The sequence below is a fragment of the Dermochelys coriacea genome, chromosome 16 (assembly GCF_009764565.3).
Source record: "Dermochelys coriacea isolate rDerCor1 chromosome 16, rDerCor1.pri.v4, whole genome shotgun sequence".
Classification (NCBI taxonomy): Eukaryota; Metazoa; Chordata; order Testudines; family Dermochelyidae; genus Dermochelys; species Dermochelys coriacea.
The window spans coordinates 18,755,294-18,779,518 of NC_050083.1; the positions used below are offsets into that span (position 1 = coordinate 18,755,294).

The 24,225-nt window shown below is 42.1% G+C and overlaps 1 protein-coding gene across 3 annotated transcripts in view; it reads left to right on the forward strand.

Annotated features, from left to right (window-relative positions):
* The window catches only part of OLFM1 (olfactomedin 1), a 48,243-nt gene extending 25,875 nt beyond the window's left edge, over positions 1–22,368 (forward strand). For all 3 annotated transcript variants that reach the window (XM_038374949.2, XM_038374947.2, XM_043499065.1), the window contains exons 3-6: positions 154–309; positions 3,125–3,344; positions 15,341–15,447; positions 21,665–22,368. In XM_038374949.2, coding sequence (XP_038230877.1) covers positions 154–309; positions 3,125–3,344; positions 15,341–15,447; positions 21,665–22,339 — 1,158 coding nt within the window. In that variant the 3' untranslated portion in view covers positions 22,340–22,368. The remainder of the gene's footprint in view (positions 1–153; positions 310–3,124; positions 3,345–15,340; positions 15,448–21,664) is intronic.
* Positions 22,369–24,225: the final 1,857 nt, after the last annotated feature.

The window sequence follows — 24,225 nt, forward strand, 5'->3', positions numbered from 1 at the left end:
TAAATAATGCATCTGCTGATTCCTCTGTAGCTTTGTTGACTGAGTGGGAAAAGGTCAACGCTTTGTATTATGAGGCAAATGATGCTGCATAGCTCCTATGAAAGCTTCCTCCTTTGACAGTGTTGCCTCTCTATTTTTTATTTCTCTGGACAGGTGCAGAACATGTCTCAGTCAATAGAGGTATTGGACAGGCGGACTCAAAGAGACTTACAATATGTAGAGAAGATGGAGAACCAGATGAAGGGGTTGGAATCGAAATTCAAGCAAGTGGAAGAGAGTCACAAACAACACCTGGCAAGACAGTTTAAGGTATGTCCATCCTCCAGCCTGCTAATGAGGCTGCAGTGTCTCTTCCTCTGCTCCAATATACTGTGGGCCACATGATCAGAGAAGACAAAAACAATTCTCCAAACTTCTGTGTAGATGAACCTACCGTGTCCCCCCCCCCCCCAGGGTTCTATTCCCTCTGCATTCTGGGCCTTGCTCAGCAAAAATTGACATCCAAAAAAGTTTTGCCTGAATAGAATCGTATCTTGAATGCATTGAATTTCCAGGGAAGGAATTTTCAAGCATGCATTGAGAATAGGTCTCCTAATGTACATGCTTACTTTGTAAATTTAAGACCAAATGACCGGAGTGATATGGCAATAATGAGGAGGGAAAAAAGGCTGGTAAAGTATATACGTTGCTTATTTTCCAATACTTAGCCCAAAGTCCTCATGTTAAGTAACCTCAGTAAACAGGTAGGCAATTCCTATATTTGAGGATTAGTGTCTTCACTCAGTGAAACAGATCATTCATGGACCAAGGAGTGGGCAAGGATCTGGGGTGAAATCCTGGTGCCACTGAAGTCAATAGGAATTTTCCTGCTGATTTCAATTGGGTCAGGATTCCACTACTGTATTTCACGGGGTTTGGGGAAAGAACCCATCCCGACTGACATTGCGCACCCATTTATTCTCTTCTGAAGCAGTCCATGAATTGGAGCATTGCTATCATTTAAGTAGCAAATGGAATACAATACTACAGTGGCACGAGAGAATTTCCCCTTCACATTCTTTGAGAAATATTTTGACTAAATTTTCTTGAAACATTTTCCCACATTTAACAACTAGAGAGCTGGTTGAACTTTTTAATTTCAAGATTTAAGTGATGTTTTCAATTTTTAAATACCAAAATTTTGAATTAAAATAAAGAGAGTGACAATTTTCAGAAATATTCTATTTCACCCACATTCTTCAACCAGCTCTGATCCTCAAGTTCAGTTCTTCAGCTTAGATCTAAATTTAGAACCTGCGAGACTGAGAAAATCTTCAGCTCTAACAATGTGATCTTATTCTCCCCTCAACACACACACACACACACACACACACACACACACACACACACCCATGGTGATACATTCACTAGAGAGTGCAAATAAAAACCTATAAAATATCGGAGGGGAATTCATCACTTGAACAGAGGAGCATGGAAAACAAATATTGTTTCACTACATGGGCTAGTTTCCAATCTCATTCATGCCAGTATAAATCCAGAGTAATTCCACAAGACAATCAGATATCATGGTCCTAGGCATTGTGTAAGAATCTGAAATGGAATTGTCACTGGTGCTATTCTGGATTTACATTGGTTTAACTGAGATCAGAATCTGGCCTATTATTAGGCTTGGCAGAATACGATTTTTATTTATTTTTAATAATTTTGACAGATAATATACATGTTTATTTTTAATCTCCTTTCCCCACCCCCATTTTTTATCAATTTAACTTTTCACAGTTGCTCAATTATATGCAAAATTATAAGCATTTTTTCTGATTTTTATCAATTTAAATTTTCACAGTTGAGGGAAAGTCTGAGGGGTCAGACAATGTGGGGCACAAAGACAATCATTATTTAATGACAGTAGACACTGAGAATCAGAAAGTTAAAGCTCTATAACCGTTAAAATTGCCAACATCATTTTTTGAAACATACAAAATGAATACCTTTAGCCCAAAGTTCTCAAGTTGCATTTTTCTTACTTTCCCTATCTGTAAATTTCAATTATTACTGGTGGAAATATTTTTCCTCGGTTTGTGTGTGTATGGTGAAATCAACGTTTATCAACATTTATCGATAAAAATCTAATCCTTCCAAGCCTACCTATTTTGAATACTATCCAATGCTTCATTAAATGGTAAGTGCATGCATATTTACATGTGCATTATTGTCTAAGGGATCTCAGCATCTTCAACAAAATGTTGTGTACAATGGCTTTAAAGACAGCCTTTCTTTTCATTAAAAAAAAAGTTTGGAGAAATAATGGTTGTGTTTCTGGAGAACAAAATTAAAAATAATATTTTAGCATGATTAAATAGTATTAAAGAATTTTCCGTATAAATTGCTGCCCAGGCATGATTTTAAATAACAGTCACAGCATTTTGTTTCTACCAACTCCAGCATTAAAATGTGAGTGGTTTGGAGTTGTGTTTGGGGTTTTTCTTATCATAAGAGTATTTGTTTATGAATGGATGTCTGTGTAAGGCAGGTTAGTGAGCTAGCTCCTCAACAGTATTTCATTTTCTTGCTTACAGGGCTAACTTAAAAGAAAGTTTTTTCAATGCTGCAGTGACTGAAGAAGCAGTTCACTCCCATGTAACCATGAAAAGAGGGTCACAGAGCATTTTGCACCATGCATTTATTTATTTATTTTTATTTTCCAAATTAGTACCATATCTCACTAAGGAACCTTGAACCACAACTGAGATCTTCCTTTGCATGCAATTGTAGTTGCATTTCATGAATAGTTTGAAACCCTTGTCAATGCATATATATATATATATATAATTTTTTTTAAAAGAAAAAAAAAACAGAACTCTTTGTGTATGTGATCTGAAGCATGTAACCGTAAGCTGTTGCATTCTAAAAATGACAAATAAAGGCCTTTCCCAAATATTTTGGTGTTCTGCAGACTGTTTAATATACTCTTTCTAATACATCATTTGGACCAAAAAAATAATAGTGATAAGAATAATTGTGGGGATAAGAACATTGCACTCACGTAGGAAGCAGCCAGATCAAGGCAGAGTGTTGCAGATTTTTGCACGCATAGCACTGAACCAAGCTTATTTTAACCTTGCAGGCAATAAAAGCGAAAATGGAGGAACTTAGGCCTTTGATACCAGTGTTGGAAGAGTACAAAGCCGATGCAAAATTGGTATTGCAGTTTAAAGAGGAGGTCCAGAATCTGACGTCAGTTCTAAACGAACTCCAGGAGGAGATTGGCGCCTATGACTACGAAGAGCTTCAGAACAGAGTGTCAAATCTTGAAGAAAGGCTCCGTGCATGCATGCAAAAATTAGGTAGGCTCAGAACAATATGGTGGCACTGGCAAAACACCAGCAATGTAAAGTACATATAACATCTGGAGGTAGCGGTGCTGACCTGGACATCTCCTTATGCCTTCACTGCACTGGCTATAAGAAATGAGCTCACAAAGGAGGGTCCAATCCTGTAAACACATATGCACATGAGTAACATTACTACCATGAGTAGCTACTCACCTGAGTAAAGTTACTCATGGCGTAAATGCATGCAGGATCATATCCTTAGTTGGACATGAGACTGCAAAGTTAGCATAAATGGACCGTGAAATATGGTAAACAGGCTATTTTAAATATTGCTTATGTGATGCAAACCCTGGGTCTCTATTTAAATTATGTATCAATGTCCAATCTTTCTGCTAGCTAAAATTGGGACATACCATTTTAAATAATATGTATGTGGGGCATGACTTTTTACCAAAAAAGAGCACACCCTCACCAGTATTTGCTCATGTGTGTGTGTGTGGGCTGCAGCTGATATAAAGAATATAACCCCTCCTCCCCCACCCCTTCACTTCCTTTCAGTGAAGAAGTAGAACCCTATCAATCAGGCCAAGTAAAGAGAAGCTGTAAAGCACAGGTGGCCAGATTCTGATCTCATTGCAGCTGGTATCAATTGGCCATAACCCCATTGAAGTCAGTAGATTTCTTCTGGAGAATATGTCACTGTAACTCAAATCAGAATCTGGCCCCAAGTAGAGGGTGAAAATGTTGGCCCTTTGAGAAAAAGAGGGGATTCTGCATTCTGTGTACTTGTTGCAAGACATTTCACCAACATTTGTTGACCTAGCTCCCTTCCGATTTAATTTCCATTTACATTATTAACTTGCTTGTTAAGCAATTTAAGGCACCAGAACACATTAACCGATCCACCTGTCTATTTCGGTAGACATTTGAAATTATACTCTCAGGTGACTTCAGTAAAGATCAGCTCCCTTCTCATTGATGTATATTTTTGGCAAGGTACCATTTTATTGTTCTACTGTCTATGCTATTGGGATTGTTTCTGTTTGTTTTTAGATCTTTCCACCTTTGTTAGGAAGCTTCCTCCCTTTAGAAATAGATTGCTGTTATTATTTTAGGGTGTTATCTGTTACCTTGTAACCCACCTGTCAGCTAAAAACTCACAGAGGAAAATGAATTAATTTAGAATATTATATATGCACAGACAGATTTCTGTGGGAGCTGTGGGTAAAATTTGCAAAAGTGTTTAAGTGACTCAAGTCATTAACACACAGTCTCTAGAGTATAAGTCTAATTAAAAATCAAAGGGACTTAGGCTCCTCCATGCCTAGCTCATTTTGAAAATGAAGCTTGGGCTCGTAAGTTTCCTACGCACTTTTGAAAATGCCACCCTCTCTGTTGGGGAAGGGAAAAGCCCATGTCCAAAGGAAACTTAATGAGATTGGCCAGGTCCTCAGCAATCAGCTTAGTCTAAAGGAATGGAGCTAGGCTGATTTACACCAGCTGAGCCCTCTTGATTTAAAAATAAAAGCACTTGGAAAAGCTTCTTTCTCCCCCTCCACCTGCTGAGGAGATGCATGCAAGGCATGCCACTGCTTCTCCTTGTTGTTTACCATTACAATATTGCAATGGTTTTTGGATTGTAAAGAAAAATTCTCCACCTCTGTGCTATAAAGGTGAAATTCACAGCACAAAGGTCTATACCCCATTTAAGACCTCAAAGTATGGATTAAGTGGCAAATAACTGGTGCATAGACCTCATACTGGGCCCTCTGAGTTTCACTCTAAATGTTTGAAAGAAAGATGAAACCTGGTTATTAATTATTATTATGGTAGCACCTACAGGCTTCAGATGGGATTGGGCCCAGTCCCTGCCCTTAAGAATTTACAATCTGGACAGGCAAGAGACGGGTAGAGCATAAGGAAGGAAGTATCATTATCCCCATTTTATAGATGGGGAACTGAGAGACAGAAAGAGTAAGTGATTTGCTCAAGGTCACATAGTAAGTCTGTGGCAGAGCCTGGAATTAAACCCACGTCTCCAGAGGCCCAGTCAAGTGCCTTAGTCACAAGACACTTCTGTTGTGAGGAAGCAACTGTCTTTACTTCTTCTCTTTTGAGGGAAGAGATGGGGTTTCACATGAGGTAACAAATGGAGAGCAGTGATCTATTTTCTGTCCCACAGTAGAGAGAGTCTCTTCAAATCTACCACTTTTGGTTGTCTCTTATGTTCCCATCCTGTCTCTTGAGAAATAAGAGACTCTTTCTGTTTTCCACTGCCAGCCCTCTGCTGACCTTTAGTCACTTTAACTGTAGGAACCAAAGAGAGGGCATAGTAGGAAAAAATAACATTCTAAAGCAGAAAGAAATCACAGCTGTACCTGAAAGTGGAGCAGTATTATTTGGTCAATATTTTAACCAAGAGCTTCTGTAAAGATGCTCTCAGAACATGTGATAAATACCCCATGGACCAAAGGTGTGTGTGATTTCAAGGAGAAGAATGGAGGGACTCTAATTTGATCTAAGCAAATAATTTGCAGTGAATAATTATTTAAACAACATAGCCCTCTTTGGCTGTTGGCAAAAATTCTTTAGAACTAGTTGTTACCCTAATGTGTGTGTTTGTTCAAGTTTCATTAGCTAAATAACTGACCTAATTTTTGTTTCTTTTGTAGCTTGACCACAAATATTCAACTGAGGGATTCAGTTGCTTAGTTGAGATTGGTCAGAGAAGTCACATCGTATTGTTCCTCTTCTCTGACAGCATGACCATGTGTAATCCCATATGCAAGCACTTCTTAGCAGGAATGCTTGCGTGCATGAATGTAAAATTCAGTTTGCATGAAAACTCACCTGTGCAGCTTTGAAATTAATTGTTTTATTAGGACCAACATTTGTATACCTTGATGCTCAATGTTAGTCTCCTAAATCCCTGTTTGGGAACCTAAATGCAAATAGACTGAGCATATACAAATCCCATTGGAGTCGATGGTACTTATAGGAACTCAGCATCTTTGATTGTCAGGCTGCTTTTATTTAGGTGCCTGATAGCGTTTTAGAAACCTAATTTTAAATACTCAAGCCTGGCTTCCTCAACTTGTGTGAATCAGCACAATGTCACTGACTTCTGTGGAGCTATGCTGTTATACACCAGCTGAGGATTTGGGCCCCAAGTTTGCAAATGTTAGCCTGCCTTTTTAGCCAGTTGCTTGATTCTATGATTCTATGAAAGAGGACACGGGGAGGAAGCGAAAGGGGGCATTGAACATGGCTGAGGTGAGCCAGTTTAAAAATACAAGTGCATATTTGCAGGCTGCTGTTTTCACAGCTCTCCTCCAGGAGGACGTCTGCGGCACTTGGCAGACAAATGTGAAGTGCATTTGTGGGAAGCATTTGCACCTTTTTCCTGAGAACCGCCCTGGGCGCACGGAGATGTGTTTCTACTGCTCCTTTGAAGGAGGAGGTGGGAGAGAGCCATTGCTGACAATGCTTGCTCCAGGGAGAAGTTGTCCCATGCAGGGATATGATGCAACAGGACCCAGAGAGAAGGGGCCAGCTCATTTCAGTGGAGCTATGGTGACTTACACCAGCTGAGGATGTGGCCCAAGGTGACTCCATCAGATGCAGGGAGCCCATGTTAACCTTCCCTTGAGTTTGGTGGCAGAATTTTAACAAGTGGCTCCAGATCCATCCCAGTATATCACTGACCTTGGGTTCCCTGAGGGGGAGAAACTGGGTCTTTTGAAAATAAGCCTCTTTGCATCCTGCTCATTCTGCTTCCGATCTCACCTTTACCACCGGTTTAGGACCAGACTGTGAGACACTCACTCAAATTGAGTAGCAACTGACTCTGTATGTAACCCCACCCTACTGATACCACTGGAACTATTTACCGAGTAAGGTACTACTCAGCATGAGTAAGAGTATGGCAGTCTGGCCCTCAGTGGAGTTTATTAGTACTCAGCTCCTGGGGTAACAAAGAATTCCTTTGTGCCCAGCCCCAACCTCTGTCAGTGTTGGGGTCCCATTCTCCGCTAGGTTTCATCAGTTTTACGCCACTGTGACTCCATCGATTTCAATTGTGATAGACTGCTGCAAAACTGGAGCAGCTCAGCAGTGGAATGGGCCCTTTGATTTCAAGCCCTGAACTTGCAGGACTTCTAGTACATTTCAGAGCTGGGTTCAATCAAACCCATTGTGTTCCCCCTGGAACACTGCTGAGGAGGAATGCGTTTTGAAAGCTAAAAGAATGGTTGTCAAAGATGCTGGCAGCTGTAGTTCACATTCATTTCAGCACCTCTGAAAATCAGGCGATTGCAACACCTGCAGGTATTTTGCTGCTGGGGAACTGGTGGTGTAAAATGAGCACTAAGGTGGGTGTGAAGAATGGCAGGTCCTTCCCACAATCTACACCAATTATCCCCCCACTGGCTCAGCTCCACGTTGGGTAATTGCATTCTCCCTACATGTGCTCAGATCCTCTGCTGCTGAAAATTAGTGTAGACCCATAGCTAAGGCTCTGGCCCGGTGCTCTTCGCTGTTGTTGAGTGGTGGTGTGTGTTGTTTAACATGTTCCATCTCAGAGGTGGTTGCATTTCAGCGATGGATGAAGTGATTCTTCTACATTGGTTATAAATGTTTTGGGGATCTGCAACAGGGTAAAACATTCGAGAAAGGGCTAAGGGCTCCCTGCCGGTCACATGACTCAGCAGGGGATTTAAGGGAGAGTGTGGGCCCTTTTAGGGGGAGATGAGTGAGGCAAGGGGAAAAGATTCTCTCTTGGTCTGGGGAATTGATTTATTTTGATGTCATCTCCCGAGTTTTGTGCTTGAATGATAAATGGGCTCAGATGCAAGCACCTGAAACTGACTTAGGCGTGGCCCTGATTCCTTCCTGCGCTGATGAGACAGCCCCGTAATTTACAGAAAACTTTGGGATAAAAAATCCCATGTAGACCAGCACAGCTGGGCAAGTCAAGCAGGCAACCTTCTGCAACTAGGTATTGGTATATTTTAAGTAGGTTTGCGTTGGCCATGCTTACCCGCTTCGGTTTTTGCTTTCTGTCACCATTCATGCATCTGAGTGTTCCTGACTCAGATATTTTCAGGGAGTGAATTCTGCACACGTTTGTGGGAATAGATTTTGCAATTTGTGCTTGGAAGTATTTGCCCTGGAAGTGTTTCTGTGCTTGCCCTGTCATGTAGTTTATGGGGTAAACTGCAGCTAACCAACATGGATTAAATTCCTAAGGTTCCTTGCTACTTCAGAGTATATAAAATGTGAACATAGAATTAATTGATTACATTCATAGAAAAAAATTCAAGGAAATTTTGATCTGCTCACCGATATTCCATCGGCATAAAATGAACCCAAATTTTCTGACTAAGTTAGTTATTTGCTCAGCTCTATAACTGGAAAAAAAATATTTGTACTGGAGACGTGCAAAGGAACCTCAGTGAAGGATCATGGCTCTGTTGTGGTAGGCACTGTACAGACAATAACAAAGAAAACTGTCTCTGTCTAAGCCATGCTCGCAGTCTAGAGGGTATTTACAGAGGGTATTATTAATTTAAAATGCTACCAAATACCTGGCGCACATTGGTCTGGCCAGCTTGAAGGTGCTAGACTCGTGACAGAGATGTCTCACAGTGTCTGAGCGCCCCCTCCCTTTTCCTTGGTATTTTTCCTCCTGTAGCCCCCATTGCTTTGAGCTCCACACTGCTGCAGAACCATTTGCTTTAAACAAAGTCTCCCCCGCCCCATGCTTTTTTATTTCTCCAAAGCTTTACTAAAGAATCAATACTGAGAACATTGCCTGACCCTGGTGTGTGTGTGTGTGTGTGTGTGTATGAGTGTGTTTATCTGTCCAAAGGCAGGTTGAGTTTGTTGTTCTGTTCACATTTTAAAAAGCTCACTATTTATATGGTGATGTGAAGGTTTCCATTCATGCGCCGAAGAGAACTCATGCAGAAGGAGCAAGAATATCACTCAGACTTGCTCCGTGAACTAGAGGGCAGGTTTAAGATAGCAGCTGCTCTCTGCAGGTTTGGAATTCTCTCCCTTTCCAAGCTTGCCCTTGATTCTTAAAGTGCTCCCTTTACAGGAATTAAGAAGCATGCACGAACCCTAATATGAAATGGGGCTTGGCACAGAATAGGGAGCTGATCCCTAAAACAGAACAACAGCAACAAAACTCTGCCCCACAATTGTACAATCTAGGGACCGGAGGAGTGTGCTCTCCCCTCCCCTCATTACACACACATTCATCCATCCTAGCAGCATTTCGATTAGCAGTCAGATTAGAGGTCTCCCCACCAGAAGACAAAGGCAAGATCAGTGCTGAGTTTTCTAGTTGCTAAAGAAAAGTCAATTTCCACCTTCAGAACTGTCCTTGCAAAGGAAGAGAGTCGATCCCGATGCCCATAATGTTACAATAGGGGTGTGTAAAATCACACTGGACTAGATGCATCTCCGGTGAGTGAAAATGGAAGTGAACAAATTCAGGGCAAAAGTCTGACAGCCTTGGGATGGATTGGGTAGTGGGTATGAAGACAAATGGGGCTTCCACACAGGCGCTGCAGCCTGCAAATCCACTCCCTGGCGCAAAGGGACATAACCCTTTCCCCGCGGCCACCTCCGTGCCCTGAGCTGCCTGCTAGCATCTGGGTGAGTTCCTGTTATTCCTTTAAAAGCAGATGTAAAGAGCTCGCAGTTCAGAGCGCTTGTAACCCACAGATCTCCTGGGTGTGGTGCTCTGTCCCATCTAATGGCACCAAGACCACTTAGAAATGAATGAGTCTGCTACTGCCTTAGCTAAAGGCATGTGGCTTTTAGCTTGTGCAGTAGAGGCTCATACACTAAGCTCCAGAGGTCAACAGGTTCAATCCCGCCAGCCGACGACCAGGGTGTTTTGGCGTTACACGCTCACTCATGCCACAGCATCAGAGTGCCTGCGGTGATCACTCCACACCCCGCAGTAGAGCCCTGCCACTGTCCTGCAGGATACAAATAATTTCCTTTGACTTCCATGGGATTCCCTTTGTCCAGGCCGGGGGGAGAGAATCTATCCCCAGCAGAGAAGCAAGACCCCAATTTGGCCTGTCATGCTGGCGATTCACAGTAACCATTGATTCCAAAATCAAACAAGCCCTTTGCCGTGAATCTAAAGATCCGATGGCTTTAAAATGGCTGCTTGGCCACCACACCTCACACACTGGCTGTATAAAAAGAGGTGTTTTAACCCCTATTACAAGCCTAGTGAAGACATGACAGTTGTAGCTGGAACCTATGTTAGATGGATGAGGTATGTCCTCGCCTCCCTCGAGGGTGATTTAGTGAAGGCAAGGCCAAAAGAAGGGACTGTTTTACACATGAGACTGAGAGCTTATCATATGGAATACCAGTGAACGAAGCCTTGAAAATCTCAGCCTTAAATCATATTTGCTGAGCCAGCCGGGTTTTTTAGTGTCATAAGACTGACTCCCGTTCTCTAGCCCTGTGCAGTCGGGCTCTACAGGACCCCAAATAAATCTGACAAACAGTATTTTGGAAAGGATCTCGAAAGGTCATCTAGTCCATCCCCCGAGGCTGAGGCTGGACTAAGTGTGCTTAGACCATGCCTGATAGATTTTTGTCTCACCTGTCCTTAAAAACCTCCAGTGACTGGAATTCCATAGCAGTTGTTCACTGGTGTTTGTTTTTTCAAACCTCCCCCCTCCCTCCTTTTTTCCCCTGCATCCGGGAATAATTTGTGGAGACAACATAAAGCAAACCCAAGTCATCTTATGCTAGTCTCACCACCCAGTGACTTGAAATACCCTCCAGCTTGCATAACTTAAGCACCATAAATGGTTCCCTGAAGCATTAAAAGAGCAAGAGGAAAAACAAGCAGAAACCCTGAGCTATTTGGTGGTTATTCGGGTTTATCCAAATATTGGGCTATTCAGGATGAAAAACATGAGTGTGAGTATAAAGAAGCACAAATATGACTGAGCCCTGCACATATTATTATTAATTATTTCTATTGTGGTAGCACCCAGGAGCCCCAGGTAGGACTCCATTGCGCTAGGTGCTGTACAAATACAGAACAAAGAGGCGGCCCACATATCCCTGCTGCTCTTATTTTCTGAGCCAAAAAGGGCTGAGTTTGCTACGTAGGCAAATACTCAACACCTAAGAGTTTGAATGGGTTGCTCTTTGTTGCTCAAGAGTGAGCCCTAGGGTGCGATTAAGAAGCCTAATTTAGGAGTTCCAAAAGAGTTCCAAAGTTCCAAAAAGAAGGTCCATTCAATGAGGAGCTAAACATTAAAAGGATCTATGACAGGCAGTATAGTTTAATGGTTGAATCAGGGGCCACAGAGTCAGGAATTTTGGATTTTAGTCCCAGCACCGCTACTGACTCATTGCATGTCTCTCCTTGAATAAATCAAATAATTTCTTTGTGCCTCAACTTCCCAAGATGTAAAACGGGACGACAAGAGAGAACCTGAAATCACCAGAGCCTTTTGAGGTATAGCTCATTAATGTATGCAAAGCAGTTTGAGAGCCGAGGCTGTATATGCGCAAATTATTTATAACAGACGGGCTATACAAGGATCGTGTATTGTGAGATGCTGAGCTGGATTCACATTGAGGGATTTCCATGCCTAGCAGAAAGAATTCAGCACCTCACAGAGTTTTTCCCAACACACAGTTCCTCACAGTTTATATCGAGCAATCACTAAGCACATGGTATGAAAAAGACTGTGGTATAATGTCTGTAGTTGCTTCTTGGCTGGAATGAGCAAATGACACTAAAAATTCCCAGTACAATGCAAAGATTGGAGTTGCCCATCCAGAACAATAACACCTAATGACTGATGTTGACTTACCTTAAATGGAACTCAGGTAGCTAAATCGATCATGCATCTGATTTTTAATCTGAGGGTCCAGGGCACAAGCCTTGTTCAAGTGGTAGGTTCTTAATCCACATGATAAATTTATGAATAGGATTGTATGATGGGGTTATCTGTGATAGCAGGGACTGGACTCAGAGACCCGGGAGATTCCTTGCAGTCCTATGTTTCTAATCCCTGACAGCATACCTCAATTTTTTTAGATTTTGCCCACTGGCACTTGAGGCTCGTGACAGATTTAAACAATGAGAGAGACATCTAGCCTGGAATACGATCAGCCCCAGTGCCCTGCTGGGAAACTGTTATAAATGTAAAAAGAAAAGGAGTACTTGTGGCACCTTAGAGACTAACAAATTTATTAGAGCATAAGCTTTCGTGAGCTACAGCTCACTTCATCGGATGCATTGTAATGCATCCGATGAAGTGAGCTGTAGCTCACGAAAGCTTATGCTCTAATAAATTTGTTAGTCTCTAAGGTGCCACAAGTACTCCTTTTCTTTTTGCGAATACAGACTAACACGGCTGCTACTCTGAAACCTGTTATAAATGTGTCTCCAGCTAAATGCTTAGAGAGCCATAGCCAACTACTTCAAACAACACCAGTTTACCGGTATCAGCTTTAAAAAAAAAATCAATGGGCTTTATACCAGTATTCTTTCCAGGAAAATAGAGGGAAAGTGATTAAATTGACAGCAGTGTAGAGGTATGAGAATTGCAGGGCACAGTAGACAGAGGCTGGTCCTGTGCAGGAAAATTTGCAAGAAATTACCCACATATTCTTTTAACTCTTTGTATTCTTCCACCAAAATACCTCATCCTTATCTGCGGCTGAGATGGATTTAGGCTGAGTTCAGTCCGTGTCAAGAAGTGTTCATCGTTCAACCTACATTGTGGGCTGCATGGCTGCATCGGCTTTTTGGCTGGTGTAACTTAGACAGCCCTAGAGGCCTAAGTTACAGCAGCCTCGCTGGGCTGGCCGATGGGCTACAGGGCGGCCCAGAATTTCCACAGAGCTGCATGATGTGTCTGTGTCCCTGTCCCTGAGGTATTCCTCCCACCTCCAGCCACACCCACAGCATGTCCCTCATGCTAGAGCTTGGGAGGGGGGCCTCGGAAGGCCGCTTTACGGCTATCTTTCACAGCATCTCTCAGCCACATACAGGGCTTTTAGAGAAAATTTAGGGTCCTTGTTCACTGCTCAGTCTAAAGGGCCTGGAGCAGAGGTAACAATCTCAGCCACTACTGAATAGCTAAGAAGCCCTCCAGATGGCTAATTAGAACTGACCAAGTGGGAACTCAAAGAATAGATATCCCAGAAATCTGAGGTGTGTACTTAATAACAGCTTAAAATCAAAGGCCTGATCTGAACTGCTGTAAACCAGCACAGCTTCATTTACTTCAGTGGCGCTACAGCCAACTTACACCTGAGGGATCTGGCCCCTGATTTCCAGTTTTGGCTAAAGAAACCATGTTTGCTGCAGTTCAGTTCAAGCATCAAAATCCATTGACAATAGCCTATGCTCCACTTTGCTACTGAGACCTCCTTGACTGAAGTGTCACAGGTGTAAAAACCTAAAGATAAGAGCCAGCAAACACCTTCCTGAGTTTAGTTTGCATTGTTATCCATGTTCTTCTACCCTTATGTCATCTTATTAAGGACATGGTTCTACAAGGGCTGCTTTGCAAAACTGGTGCAAGGGTTTTAAATGATGGCTCTTGCAGCAACAGTATGTTCAGTCTCAGTCTGCAGATTCTTCTGCTGCATCTTACTTTGACTTTCCCCTTGTTCTTTCGTGCGTATATGGGAGTGTTTCAACAGCCTGAGGTGGCAGCGTTAGTGAAACTTGTGGGCATTGTTGTAAATGTGAAATCACCATATGGCTATATTTTAGACATTAAGATTGAAGCGCGGAAGACATTTATTCATCTGAATCCTGAGAAAGATACAAGATTATATTTTACTATGTGGAACCATGGAAGAGATAGATTGATACAGGAAATTGAAGCAGCAAGGAGAATGGATGAGTGGTTAAGACATCAGAGCCAGATTTTTAAAGGTATTTAGTCACAGATAGGTGCCTTTTCAAAAGGGTGTAGGCATGGAACTCCCCTTAAATTCAATGGATTTGAAGTCAATGGGAGTTAGGAGCCTAGGTGCTTTGGAAAATCCTGCTAGGTGCCTATCCACATCCTGAGGCATCTAAATACCTTTTAAAAATCTGGCTCTTAGACTTTAGTTCCAATATGCATGTGTCCATGTAGGTTCAAATCCCAGTTCTGGTAAGCTCACTATCTTGGGCAGTGGTTATATCACTAGACTAGTGATCGGGAGATCTGGCCACAATTCCTGGCTCTGCCACAGACTCACTGCGTGACCACGGGCAGATCACTAAGGCCAGATTTTTGGAGATGCCGACCACCTAAAACTCCAGGTAAAGCCAATGGCAGTGGCAGGGGTGCAGTGCCTCTAAAACTCATGTCCATAATCTTGCTGTGTTTCAATTCCCCAGCTGTACAAATGAGGTAGCAAGAATTCCCTACCTCACAGCGGGTTGTGTGTGAGGAAAAGACATTATTGTTTGTGAAGTGCTTAGATACTATGGTGCTGGACACCAGAGAAGATGACAGATAGGTACAGTTAGATAGTTTTGCTGGGAAGATAAGTATATTTATATAAAATGCCCCACTTTTTTAACCTGTCAGAGGAATGTTTGAGACTCAGAATGAGCAGCACCAGGTCTATTACAGCAAAACTGAGCAGTCACTATTCAGGCTAATTTCTCAGCCTGATGCTAGCTAACTCTTCTCCTCATTTGCTAGTCTGCAACATTTGCAGCACGTCTGTTTTCAGGAAAGTTCATTTTCTTAGGGACACTGCGATAAGGACAATTGTTATTAAGCGGAATGAAACAAACAAAAGCATCCAACAGCTGTTTGCAATCTAATTGCCCTTAATTAAACTAGCTCCCTGGCAACTGGAGAGAGGCAATGTTACAGCAACACGGGCGAGTCTTAATGCCTGTGTCACTCCTCAGAGCTGCTAAGTTCTGAATGTCTCAGGTCTGACACACACACTGAAGCCTAATCGTTGCTCACCGACTTTCCGCTCTTTTACAGCTTGTGGGAAGCTGACTGGAATCAGTGACCCAGTCACAATAAAAACCTCTGGATCGAGGTTTGGATCATGGATGACAGACCCTTTAGCTCCAGAAGGTGAAAACAAGGTAAGAATAGAGTATTCCCCTCCCCCCGTCCCACACACAGCATGTCCCGTGTTACTCCGAGCTCTTTGCATCAAAGCACTGAGACTCTGAATAGAGGTCCACCATCACATGTCCAGTCCAGTGCCCACTGAAGACAGTGGAAAGACTAGATGCATCTGAGCTTTATTGACCCTGTCTGCACTGCATGCATATCCACACAGCACTTATTAAACTCATAAGGTCCTGAGGGTTGCGTGTCAAACCTGGAATGGACTCTCTAAAGGTTGCAAAAAGAAAAGGAGTACTTGTGGCACCTTAGAGACTAACAAATTTATTAGAGCATAAGCTTTCGTGAGCTACAGCTCACTTCATCAGATGCATTACTTTTTGCGAATACAGACTAACACGGCTGCTACTCTGAAACCTGTCATTATTCTAAAGGTTGCCTCTTCTTCGATTGGGCCAAAGGCAGGGGAGTTGGAGGGATTGACCACAAGTCACTACAGCCCTCACAAATTGTAACTTCTTGAAGCCTTGCCTCGTGGTTGGTTTTTTGAGTTTTTGTTGTTGTTGTTGAGAGGGGGAGATTTACTTATTTATTTTATTTCTTACATTATTTTTATGTTAATTTTATTGCTCACGGAAAAGTTCCAGACTCACAGCCACTGGAGTTCTCTCTCTATCCATTGGTAACAATGGGTCAATTTTCCCCCCATTCACCACAGTCTGCCTCAACTCTGGCATGCAGGCGCTGCCCCCTTGGAGGAGAGAATAGTACCATTTCCATGGGACAGTCCATCCTCAATCTGTTGACTGAGAATGCCAACCAAGTTTGCCTTTAGGGCCGATTACCATTGTGTTCTTAATGGAGAGGACATGAGTGCACTAGGAACTGGACTGAGACCCATCAAACTCATACTAGGCAGGGCCGGCTCCAGGCACCAGCGTTCCAAGCAGGTGCTTAGAGCAGCAGTCAGAAAGGGCCGGCAGAGTTTCTGCGGTGGCGGCAATTCGGCTGCAGCTTCTCCGTTCCACTGGCCATGGCGGCAATTTGGCAGCAGCTTCTCTCCCTCCTGCCGTCCGCGGCGGCAATTCGGCGGAGACAGGTTTTTTCACTGCTTGGGGCGGCAAAAACGGTAGAGCCAGCCGTGATTCTAGGCAGGCTACTCAACATCTGTAATTATTTTTATTAACTTAGAAAGCACGTTCCTAGGGGGCTCAGTAAAACAGTGGCCTTATTTCCGGCTGGCTACCTGGATGCAAATTCCAAGTATGTTACAAGTGCAAAATGTGCTCTAGGAGCTTCTCATTATCAGCTTTGAGTTAAAATCCATTTGCTGTTTATTGGTCTGATGAGTACACATTTCTGTTTAGCCAGCTCATGGCAACAGCCCGCTGTCTATAAAATTAATGTTCCCTTAGATTTTTTTTTAAAGGCCTCCCTGTCTGAAGCTTCCATATTTTCTAAAGCATAGTGAACAGATATGTGTCCTCTACAAAGCAGATGAGAGGGAGACTCCAATAATTGGCTCGTGGTTCAAGTCTAGATTTATTTGTCATGCTTTGACAAAATTCACACAAGTGTAGATGATGGCTCAAGTTGCAGGTCCATATAGAATCAGGCCCATAGTTATTAGCCAACAGGAAGGGACCATCAAAGTCCCATTAAATTCTATAACACTGCTGCTCATCTCTCAGATAAAGTCATCTGACCAAGCCAAATCTCCCCTCCTCCTTCTTCCTCCACCTTCATTGCTGTGTAGAATTAATTTGCTGCATCAGGGGAGGTTTTTGTTTTGCTCTGTTTTGGTCTTTTCAATTCAGACTGTGCAGCTCTGCTCACAAGGAGGTACGAAGCGAATAACTAGCTGAAAACCAATCTAGGTTTCCAATGAGTGATGGAATGGAAAATATCTGAAGGCATTTGCTGAGGACATTGTAAGATGCAAAACAAACAAACAAAAAAGCTTGGCTAAATGGAAATTCACTATTGGTTAATGCAGCCTTAGTCAAAGGGGGGCGGGGCAGCAGCACAGTTAAGGCAGGGTGGGAGGGCAAATTAATTTAATAGCTCACTCTTTGTTTGGGTTCTCTGGCTGAGACTGGGAAGAAGCCTACTAGAAAGAAGATACCTACTGATGATTCCAAAGTCAATTTCAGTTCAGAGAAGCTTCTTAGCTCTGAACATGTGCATTAAACCAAGGGCACTATGCAGAGGGAGAAACAGTCTGTCCCTTCCTTTCTCCAACTTAATCTGTTTAGTTTATTAAAAAGAAGAAGGGGCGACTTGATTATAGTGTATAAATATCTTCACAGAGAGACAATATTGGGTACTAAAGGGCTCTTTACTGTAGCAGAGAGAGACATAACAAGAACCATTGGCTGAAAGCTGAAGCCAGACAAATTCAGATTGGAAATAAGGCAGAGGTTTTTTAACAGTGAGGGTGATTAACTAAGGGGAATGGTGGATTCTGCATCTCTTGACGTTTTCAGATCAAGATGGGATGCCTTTCTGGAAGAGATGCTTTAATGAACAAATAAGTTATTGAGTTCAATACAGGGGTAACTGGGAGAAATGTACTGGCCGGTGATATATAGGAAGTCAGACTAGATGACCTAATGGTCCCTTCTGGCCTTAAACTCTATTCATCTATGAAATTCCAGTTCCTTGCCTGCCCCTTAATTGTCTTGCCCAAGAGACTCTGAGTCAACTGCAAGATCCAAAATCCCGATGAAAGGGGTTTTATTTTAATCCCAGGCATCCCTGTTACAGGCATCAGTGGTACAAACCTTAAGAAATGATGAGAGATTATGGCAAAAGGAACAAGCTCTGTTGCCATATAATGATAAATGTCAAACTGAAGCTAAAATGTTTATTTTCAAGGCTGGGATATCATGATCTGGTGACAAACTTTCATTACAAGTTTATTGCTGTTGTACCTTCTAACTGATGCAGATTTAATCACTTTATCTGATGGAGGTCGGTGTAACAGAATGACAGTATCTCATTGCTCATTATTCTTCTGCTGTGAGCTGTTTGGTTCTCAGAGCAGATCTGTTGTATTCTGCCATCAGTCTGGGCCTTACTTATCCATAAGCTTACAGGGATTTTTAAAGTACATAATCAATGAAGTTGTCTGGCTGGCTTGCTAATTTAAGGTCTTATGGTCAGCTGTTTAGCAAGAGGATTGGCTGCACAGGATCCGTCTGATATGACTTCTGACAATAACTAAACCAAATTTTAAGCTCATCATCATTAAAAATGTAATTATGGAGCAGAACCAGAACCCTGTACCCTTATCACTTCTCATTTCACTCTCGATAAGACAGGATTATTCTGCTTGGGCTACATTTTGGAGTATTTACACAGTCCACTGATGTTAGTGCAGCTACTCCAGATTTACACTGGTGCATGAGGAGAATCTGACCCATCACATCTTCAAAACAAACTCTAATTGGCTGATTGTATTATAAGGGCCTTCCGTGGTTCCTAGCATTTTCAGAAAGCTATTTGTCTATCATTATTATTAATTATTTGCATTATCTTAGCACCTAGGAGGCCTCTCTTTAATAGCTGTCACACATAGTTTCTTTTCTCCAGTAGACAATATTTTTTAGTGTAGGTAGGAAGGGAGCAACAAGGTTTTCTAAGGACTGCAGCCCAAGTTTAGAAGTACGTATATTATTTACAATAGATTTTATTTAAAACATACACATCTATGAATTTCATGGGTTAAGTGGCAGAGTTTGAAGTCGATGGTGGGTGATGACCAAAGTGTTGGTCACCACCGAGTTACATCACAATGTTCAATACGTTTGGTGGGTGTTCTTCTGTTCAGGTCCCTAAATGAGTCATTTGTTCACATCATAATATCCCTGAACACAACTGGGCAGGATTGTGAGTCTCTCCGGAGAAGTCCGGCAATGAAATGGCAGGCGGCTGTTGAAGGCTGGGATTGATGTGTGCTGGCAGAGCTGTGTGTGGAAGAAGCTAACTCAAAGCCAGATTGCACTACGCCTGGCTCGAGACAATGCTATCAATCTCTTGTTTTCTGAAGCAAGGAATCTCAGCAGATTCAGCCACCCTAAAATGTTAGCATTATAGCAAGGTTTTCTGCTTTTATGATTTTAAAAATATCCACAGAGTTTAGCATGTTTACTTTTTAATGCCAAATAATGAAACAGGAGCTGCAGAGCAATAAGATGGCTCAGTTTTCATTTTTTTTATAGCATTGCCATTTCCTGGAAAAATTCAGTTTAAGGTAAGATGTTCTTTAACCCCAAAATTGGAACCCCTAATTTAATAAACTCCACCTTTGAAGGGGGAAATTCCATATCCCTTCTCCCAAGATGTCCTGTCTCTACCATCCTGCTGACAGGCTCAGTGTCTTGTTCCATCTGGGACCTTCTGACACCCATCTCAGGCCCATCAAAGGAGGGGCATGGAACACTGCAGTTGTGCATACATCCCTCATCCATGTTTGCAGAATGTTTCAAACCTGGGCTGTGTTTGAAATTCAGTGCAGATGTTTTGCAGAGCTCTCAAGTTAATTTGCCATTCTAAGATAAACAACCAAACACAATGTGTGGATATTTATATCCATATGAGAGCAGATGACAGAAGCTGGGAATGGGCGACAGGAGATGGATCACTTGGTGATGACCTGTTCTGTTCATTCCCTCTGGGGCACCTGGCATTGGCCACTATTCATAAATTTATCAGGACCCTAGCAGGGGGCATGGTGGGGTTCTGATCAGTGGATGTTTTATGCATTTACAGTTACATCCACTTCCAACAGTGGCCAATGCTACATGTACATTGGCCACTGTTGGAAGATAGGATACTGGGCTAGATGGACCTATGGTCTGACCGAGGATGGCAGTTCTTATGCATATCTGCAGTTAACAGGAATTTTGCCATTGATACCTAAGTGCTCAATCTTCCTGCACAGAACTCGATGGAGGTTTTGCAAGGACCATACAGACAAAAGTTGTATTTGTTTAAGACATGTACAAATACATCTCCTAAAAGTCATCTCTACTTCTATTTCATATATTATCTCTCCTCCAGCTTAGACAATTTCTGATCTAGAAAACAGCTGTCTTACTGTCAGGCAGCTGCATACAAAATGTCGTCAGTAGGACAGATTTTTTTTTCTCCACGCTAACTGTATTGCTTGATAATTTGCTTCAGTCTTGGTTGCAAATGACTAACGCATTTTGTAAGGAGTCTAGACTATGTCCCTAGTGAACTGGCATTTAAATAATAATCTAAAATATCTCCACCATCAACTAATGATCTAACAATAGTGAGATTTTGATGTCTTTATCTACTGTGTTGTAACAGCCTCGCTTTGAGCTTTTGATGCAGGAGAGCATGATTTTTTAAACGGATAAGGACTTTCCAATGAATTTCTGTAACACTGAGCGATTGCATTCATATTCTTGTGTATGCCAAATTAATGGAGTTCCACACAGCAGATGATATAATTTAATAAATGCTGCCCTGATGAGGCCTGCAGGAAGCAAAAAAAAGAGGCATCAACATAATATATTGTTTTTGTCCCAGCAGACTGAGATGTTAATTGCCCTTTCAAAGGACAAAGACAACTACCTGGTACTTCGAGGCAACAGCTTAAACTACAGAGCTGCTGGAAAGATGTTAGCTTCCCCGTCTTGGAAAGCTTTTGTGTGCTAGTTAATTCAATCAGTTGTTTTTTTAGATTGTGGACCTATTTTTTTTATCTTTGGTAGCATCCTCCAAATACATCATTTTCAAGCAGGTTGTCAATTACAGCCTCTCTTCCTAGCAATTTTCTCTGGATTTCTTGTGACCCTTAGTGTCTGTCCATGAGAAAACCTACTGTTAATAACTGCAGGCCTCCATGTCATTCTCTGAATAAGCAGTGTCTTGGAATGTGTGTTCTGGTGATGAGCTGGAGGGCAACACTTCTAGAACCAGTGAGGCCAGAAAGAGTCTGTCCATTCCTCGCGGGTATAATGAGACACAGTGGGAAAAGAGTGACAGGCTTTTCTCCTCAAAGTGAGGCTTCCTTAGTTTAGTCTTCAGAATGTTCCCTTTTAACATCTCGTTTAATTTCTAAGGTAACTTATGATGCTGTCGCCCTACATATCTTCTAGAAGAGGGGGTGGAAAATCTCTCTCTGTATTGCTCATTTGTTATGGTGGGTCTGTGTCTGCTGCCTTCTAACATGAAATGTTTCCATTGTTTGCCTAGGTCTGGTACATGGATAGCTACCACAACAACCGCTTTGTCCGCGAGTACAAAAGCATGTCGGATTTCATGAATACAGACAATTTCACCTCTCACCGTCTCCCTCACCCCTGGTCTGGCACTGGCCAAGTGGTCTACAATGGCTCGATCTATTTTAACAAATACCAAAGCCACATAATCATCAGGTTTGATTTGAAAACAGAGAGCATCCTCAAGACTCGCAGCCTGGATTATGCTGGTTACAACAACATGTACCACTATGCCTGGGGTGGCCATTCTGACATTGACCTCATGGTGGATGAAAATGGCTTGTGGGCTGTTTATGCTACCAATCAAAATGCGGGGAACATTGTTATTAGCAAGCTGGACCCCAACACCCTGCAGAGCCTGCAGACGTGGAACACCAGCTATCCGAAACGCAGCGCTGGCGAAGCCTTTATCATCTGCGGCACGCTCTACGTCACCAACGGGTACTCAGGAGGAACCAAGGTGCACTATGCTTACCAGACAAATGCCTCCACTTACGAGTACATTGACATCCCATTCCAAAACAAATATTCACACATTTCCATGTTAGACTACAACCCTAAGGACCGAGCCCTCTACGCTTGGAACAACGGGCATCAGATACTTTACAACGTCACCCTCTTCCATGTCATCAGGTCTGATGAATTGTAGTCCACTTTTGTCTAGAAACTAATTTAAAAGAAATTACTAATATCAAGGAAACCCACTTATTAAAAAACAGCTGCCAAAATAAAGAACAACTTCACAGAGGATTATACAGCATACACCTGACATCAGCATTACCTCTACATTTCTAGAAGTCCAAGCCTGTGTTATATAGACTTAAGAATAATCATATACTTGCAGCTGGAACTGCACTTAAAGAAACACTGAAGTTTTTGTTTTGTTTTTGGTTCCAATAGCAAATCTCCAGTACATGCTAAAGAAGTAAGGCAATGACTTGGAAATTATCACTGGGGAGTCTCTCTCTGTCATGTGAATTGCATGGACATTTTCCTACATCAAGGTCAGCTATGATGGATGTGTGATTTGTATTTCTAAGTGGAAAAGCTGACCCCCTCCAGGGGGTGTTTGGTTAAGACTAACACTGGTTAGTTTTACTTGCATTCCATTGCAGCTACTGTCTCTCAACTGTGTTTTTGTCTCTTAGATTAACTGTGCTGAGACTCAAAGTAGCTCATGGATCTGTGTCTTAGTAACTATTAATCACGATGGTTTAAGTATGTATTATGAACAAGTTGTTGTATTCATATTGTTTGAACTTATGTATTCAGCAAATATACTGTATCATGTATGTCTGTTATTTACCAGAGGTGGCAAAACTTTGTATGTCTAGTTTATGCAATGAATGTTGTAAATGCAATGATGTAGTTTGGGTTAATAAATGATGGTTTCGTTTCTAAAAAAATGACAAGGAATCAGTGTTCACCCCTGATACACAGGTAACCAATTTCATGTTGCTAATTTTAAAAATATTCTCTTACTATTATAATATCTACACAGCATTATGATTGATAGAAATAGCTTCTGTGGATATTCTGTGGCATCAGATTCCCATATGAAGTCTTAGGAAGATGGACTCGTGAAGGAAATTAATTTTTTAAAGAGGAAAACTTTGTACTATCCACAGTTATCTAAGGAACAATAAAACTATTAGGAGACTTCCCTGTTTTGTTTATTGTGTACAGGTTCTGTCTATGTAGGGGATGGAACAGTAGTAAATTAGAGAGACAAATTCTGTTCTCAGTTATTCAGAGGATTGTCTGCTTTCCAGTATGCATCATTCAGAGAATCAGGCAGATGCTGTCTCAGTTGCAGGACTTATGCATATGTTTAGATTATGGTGTATGCATCACTGCCTGGGAGCTCTGCCTGGTGTGTACCTGCCTTTCACTCAGCCCTTGGGATTTGGGCAATGAAAAGCAGGCTGAGTATCTTCTGCTTTAAGGAGTTAAATTCCTCACTTCATTCAGATAAACAGTCTCTACTACAAACGGAAGCAAAGCATTGATGCTGTATTGATTCACTGCCAGCGAAAATACGGCCTCTTTTGCTCCTAGCAGTGCCGAGCCCTTCCTGTTCTACATCTTGACTAAACCCTTTGGATTTCAGAACAGCATTTGACACGTGGCCTCTCTACACCATATTCGTCAGAGGTGAAGACTCTGAGCCTTGGACTTGAAGACTGAAATGAGGGTGTTTTTCATAGCCTGGTAATATTTTGTGAAAATTTTAAGATGATGAAACTGTCCTTCTGCTTGAAAGACATGGAACCACAATGTTTGTTAACGGCTCACCATTGCCTCTGATCATCCTCAACCCGGTGTCAGAGACACTAGGTTTAATTCAGTGTAAGACTGTCTTGTCTTGCCTTTGCCCATTGTGAAGAGGTCATGGGGCTGAGGAATGTCATGGCATACCAACTCTTGCCTTCAAATAATCCCAGGGTGTCCGACAGATGAATCTGCTAGTGCTCTGTGTGCCCTAACACTAATATGCACCTGTAAAACCATGATCCTTGGACACCCTGCCTCCAT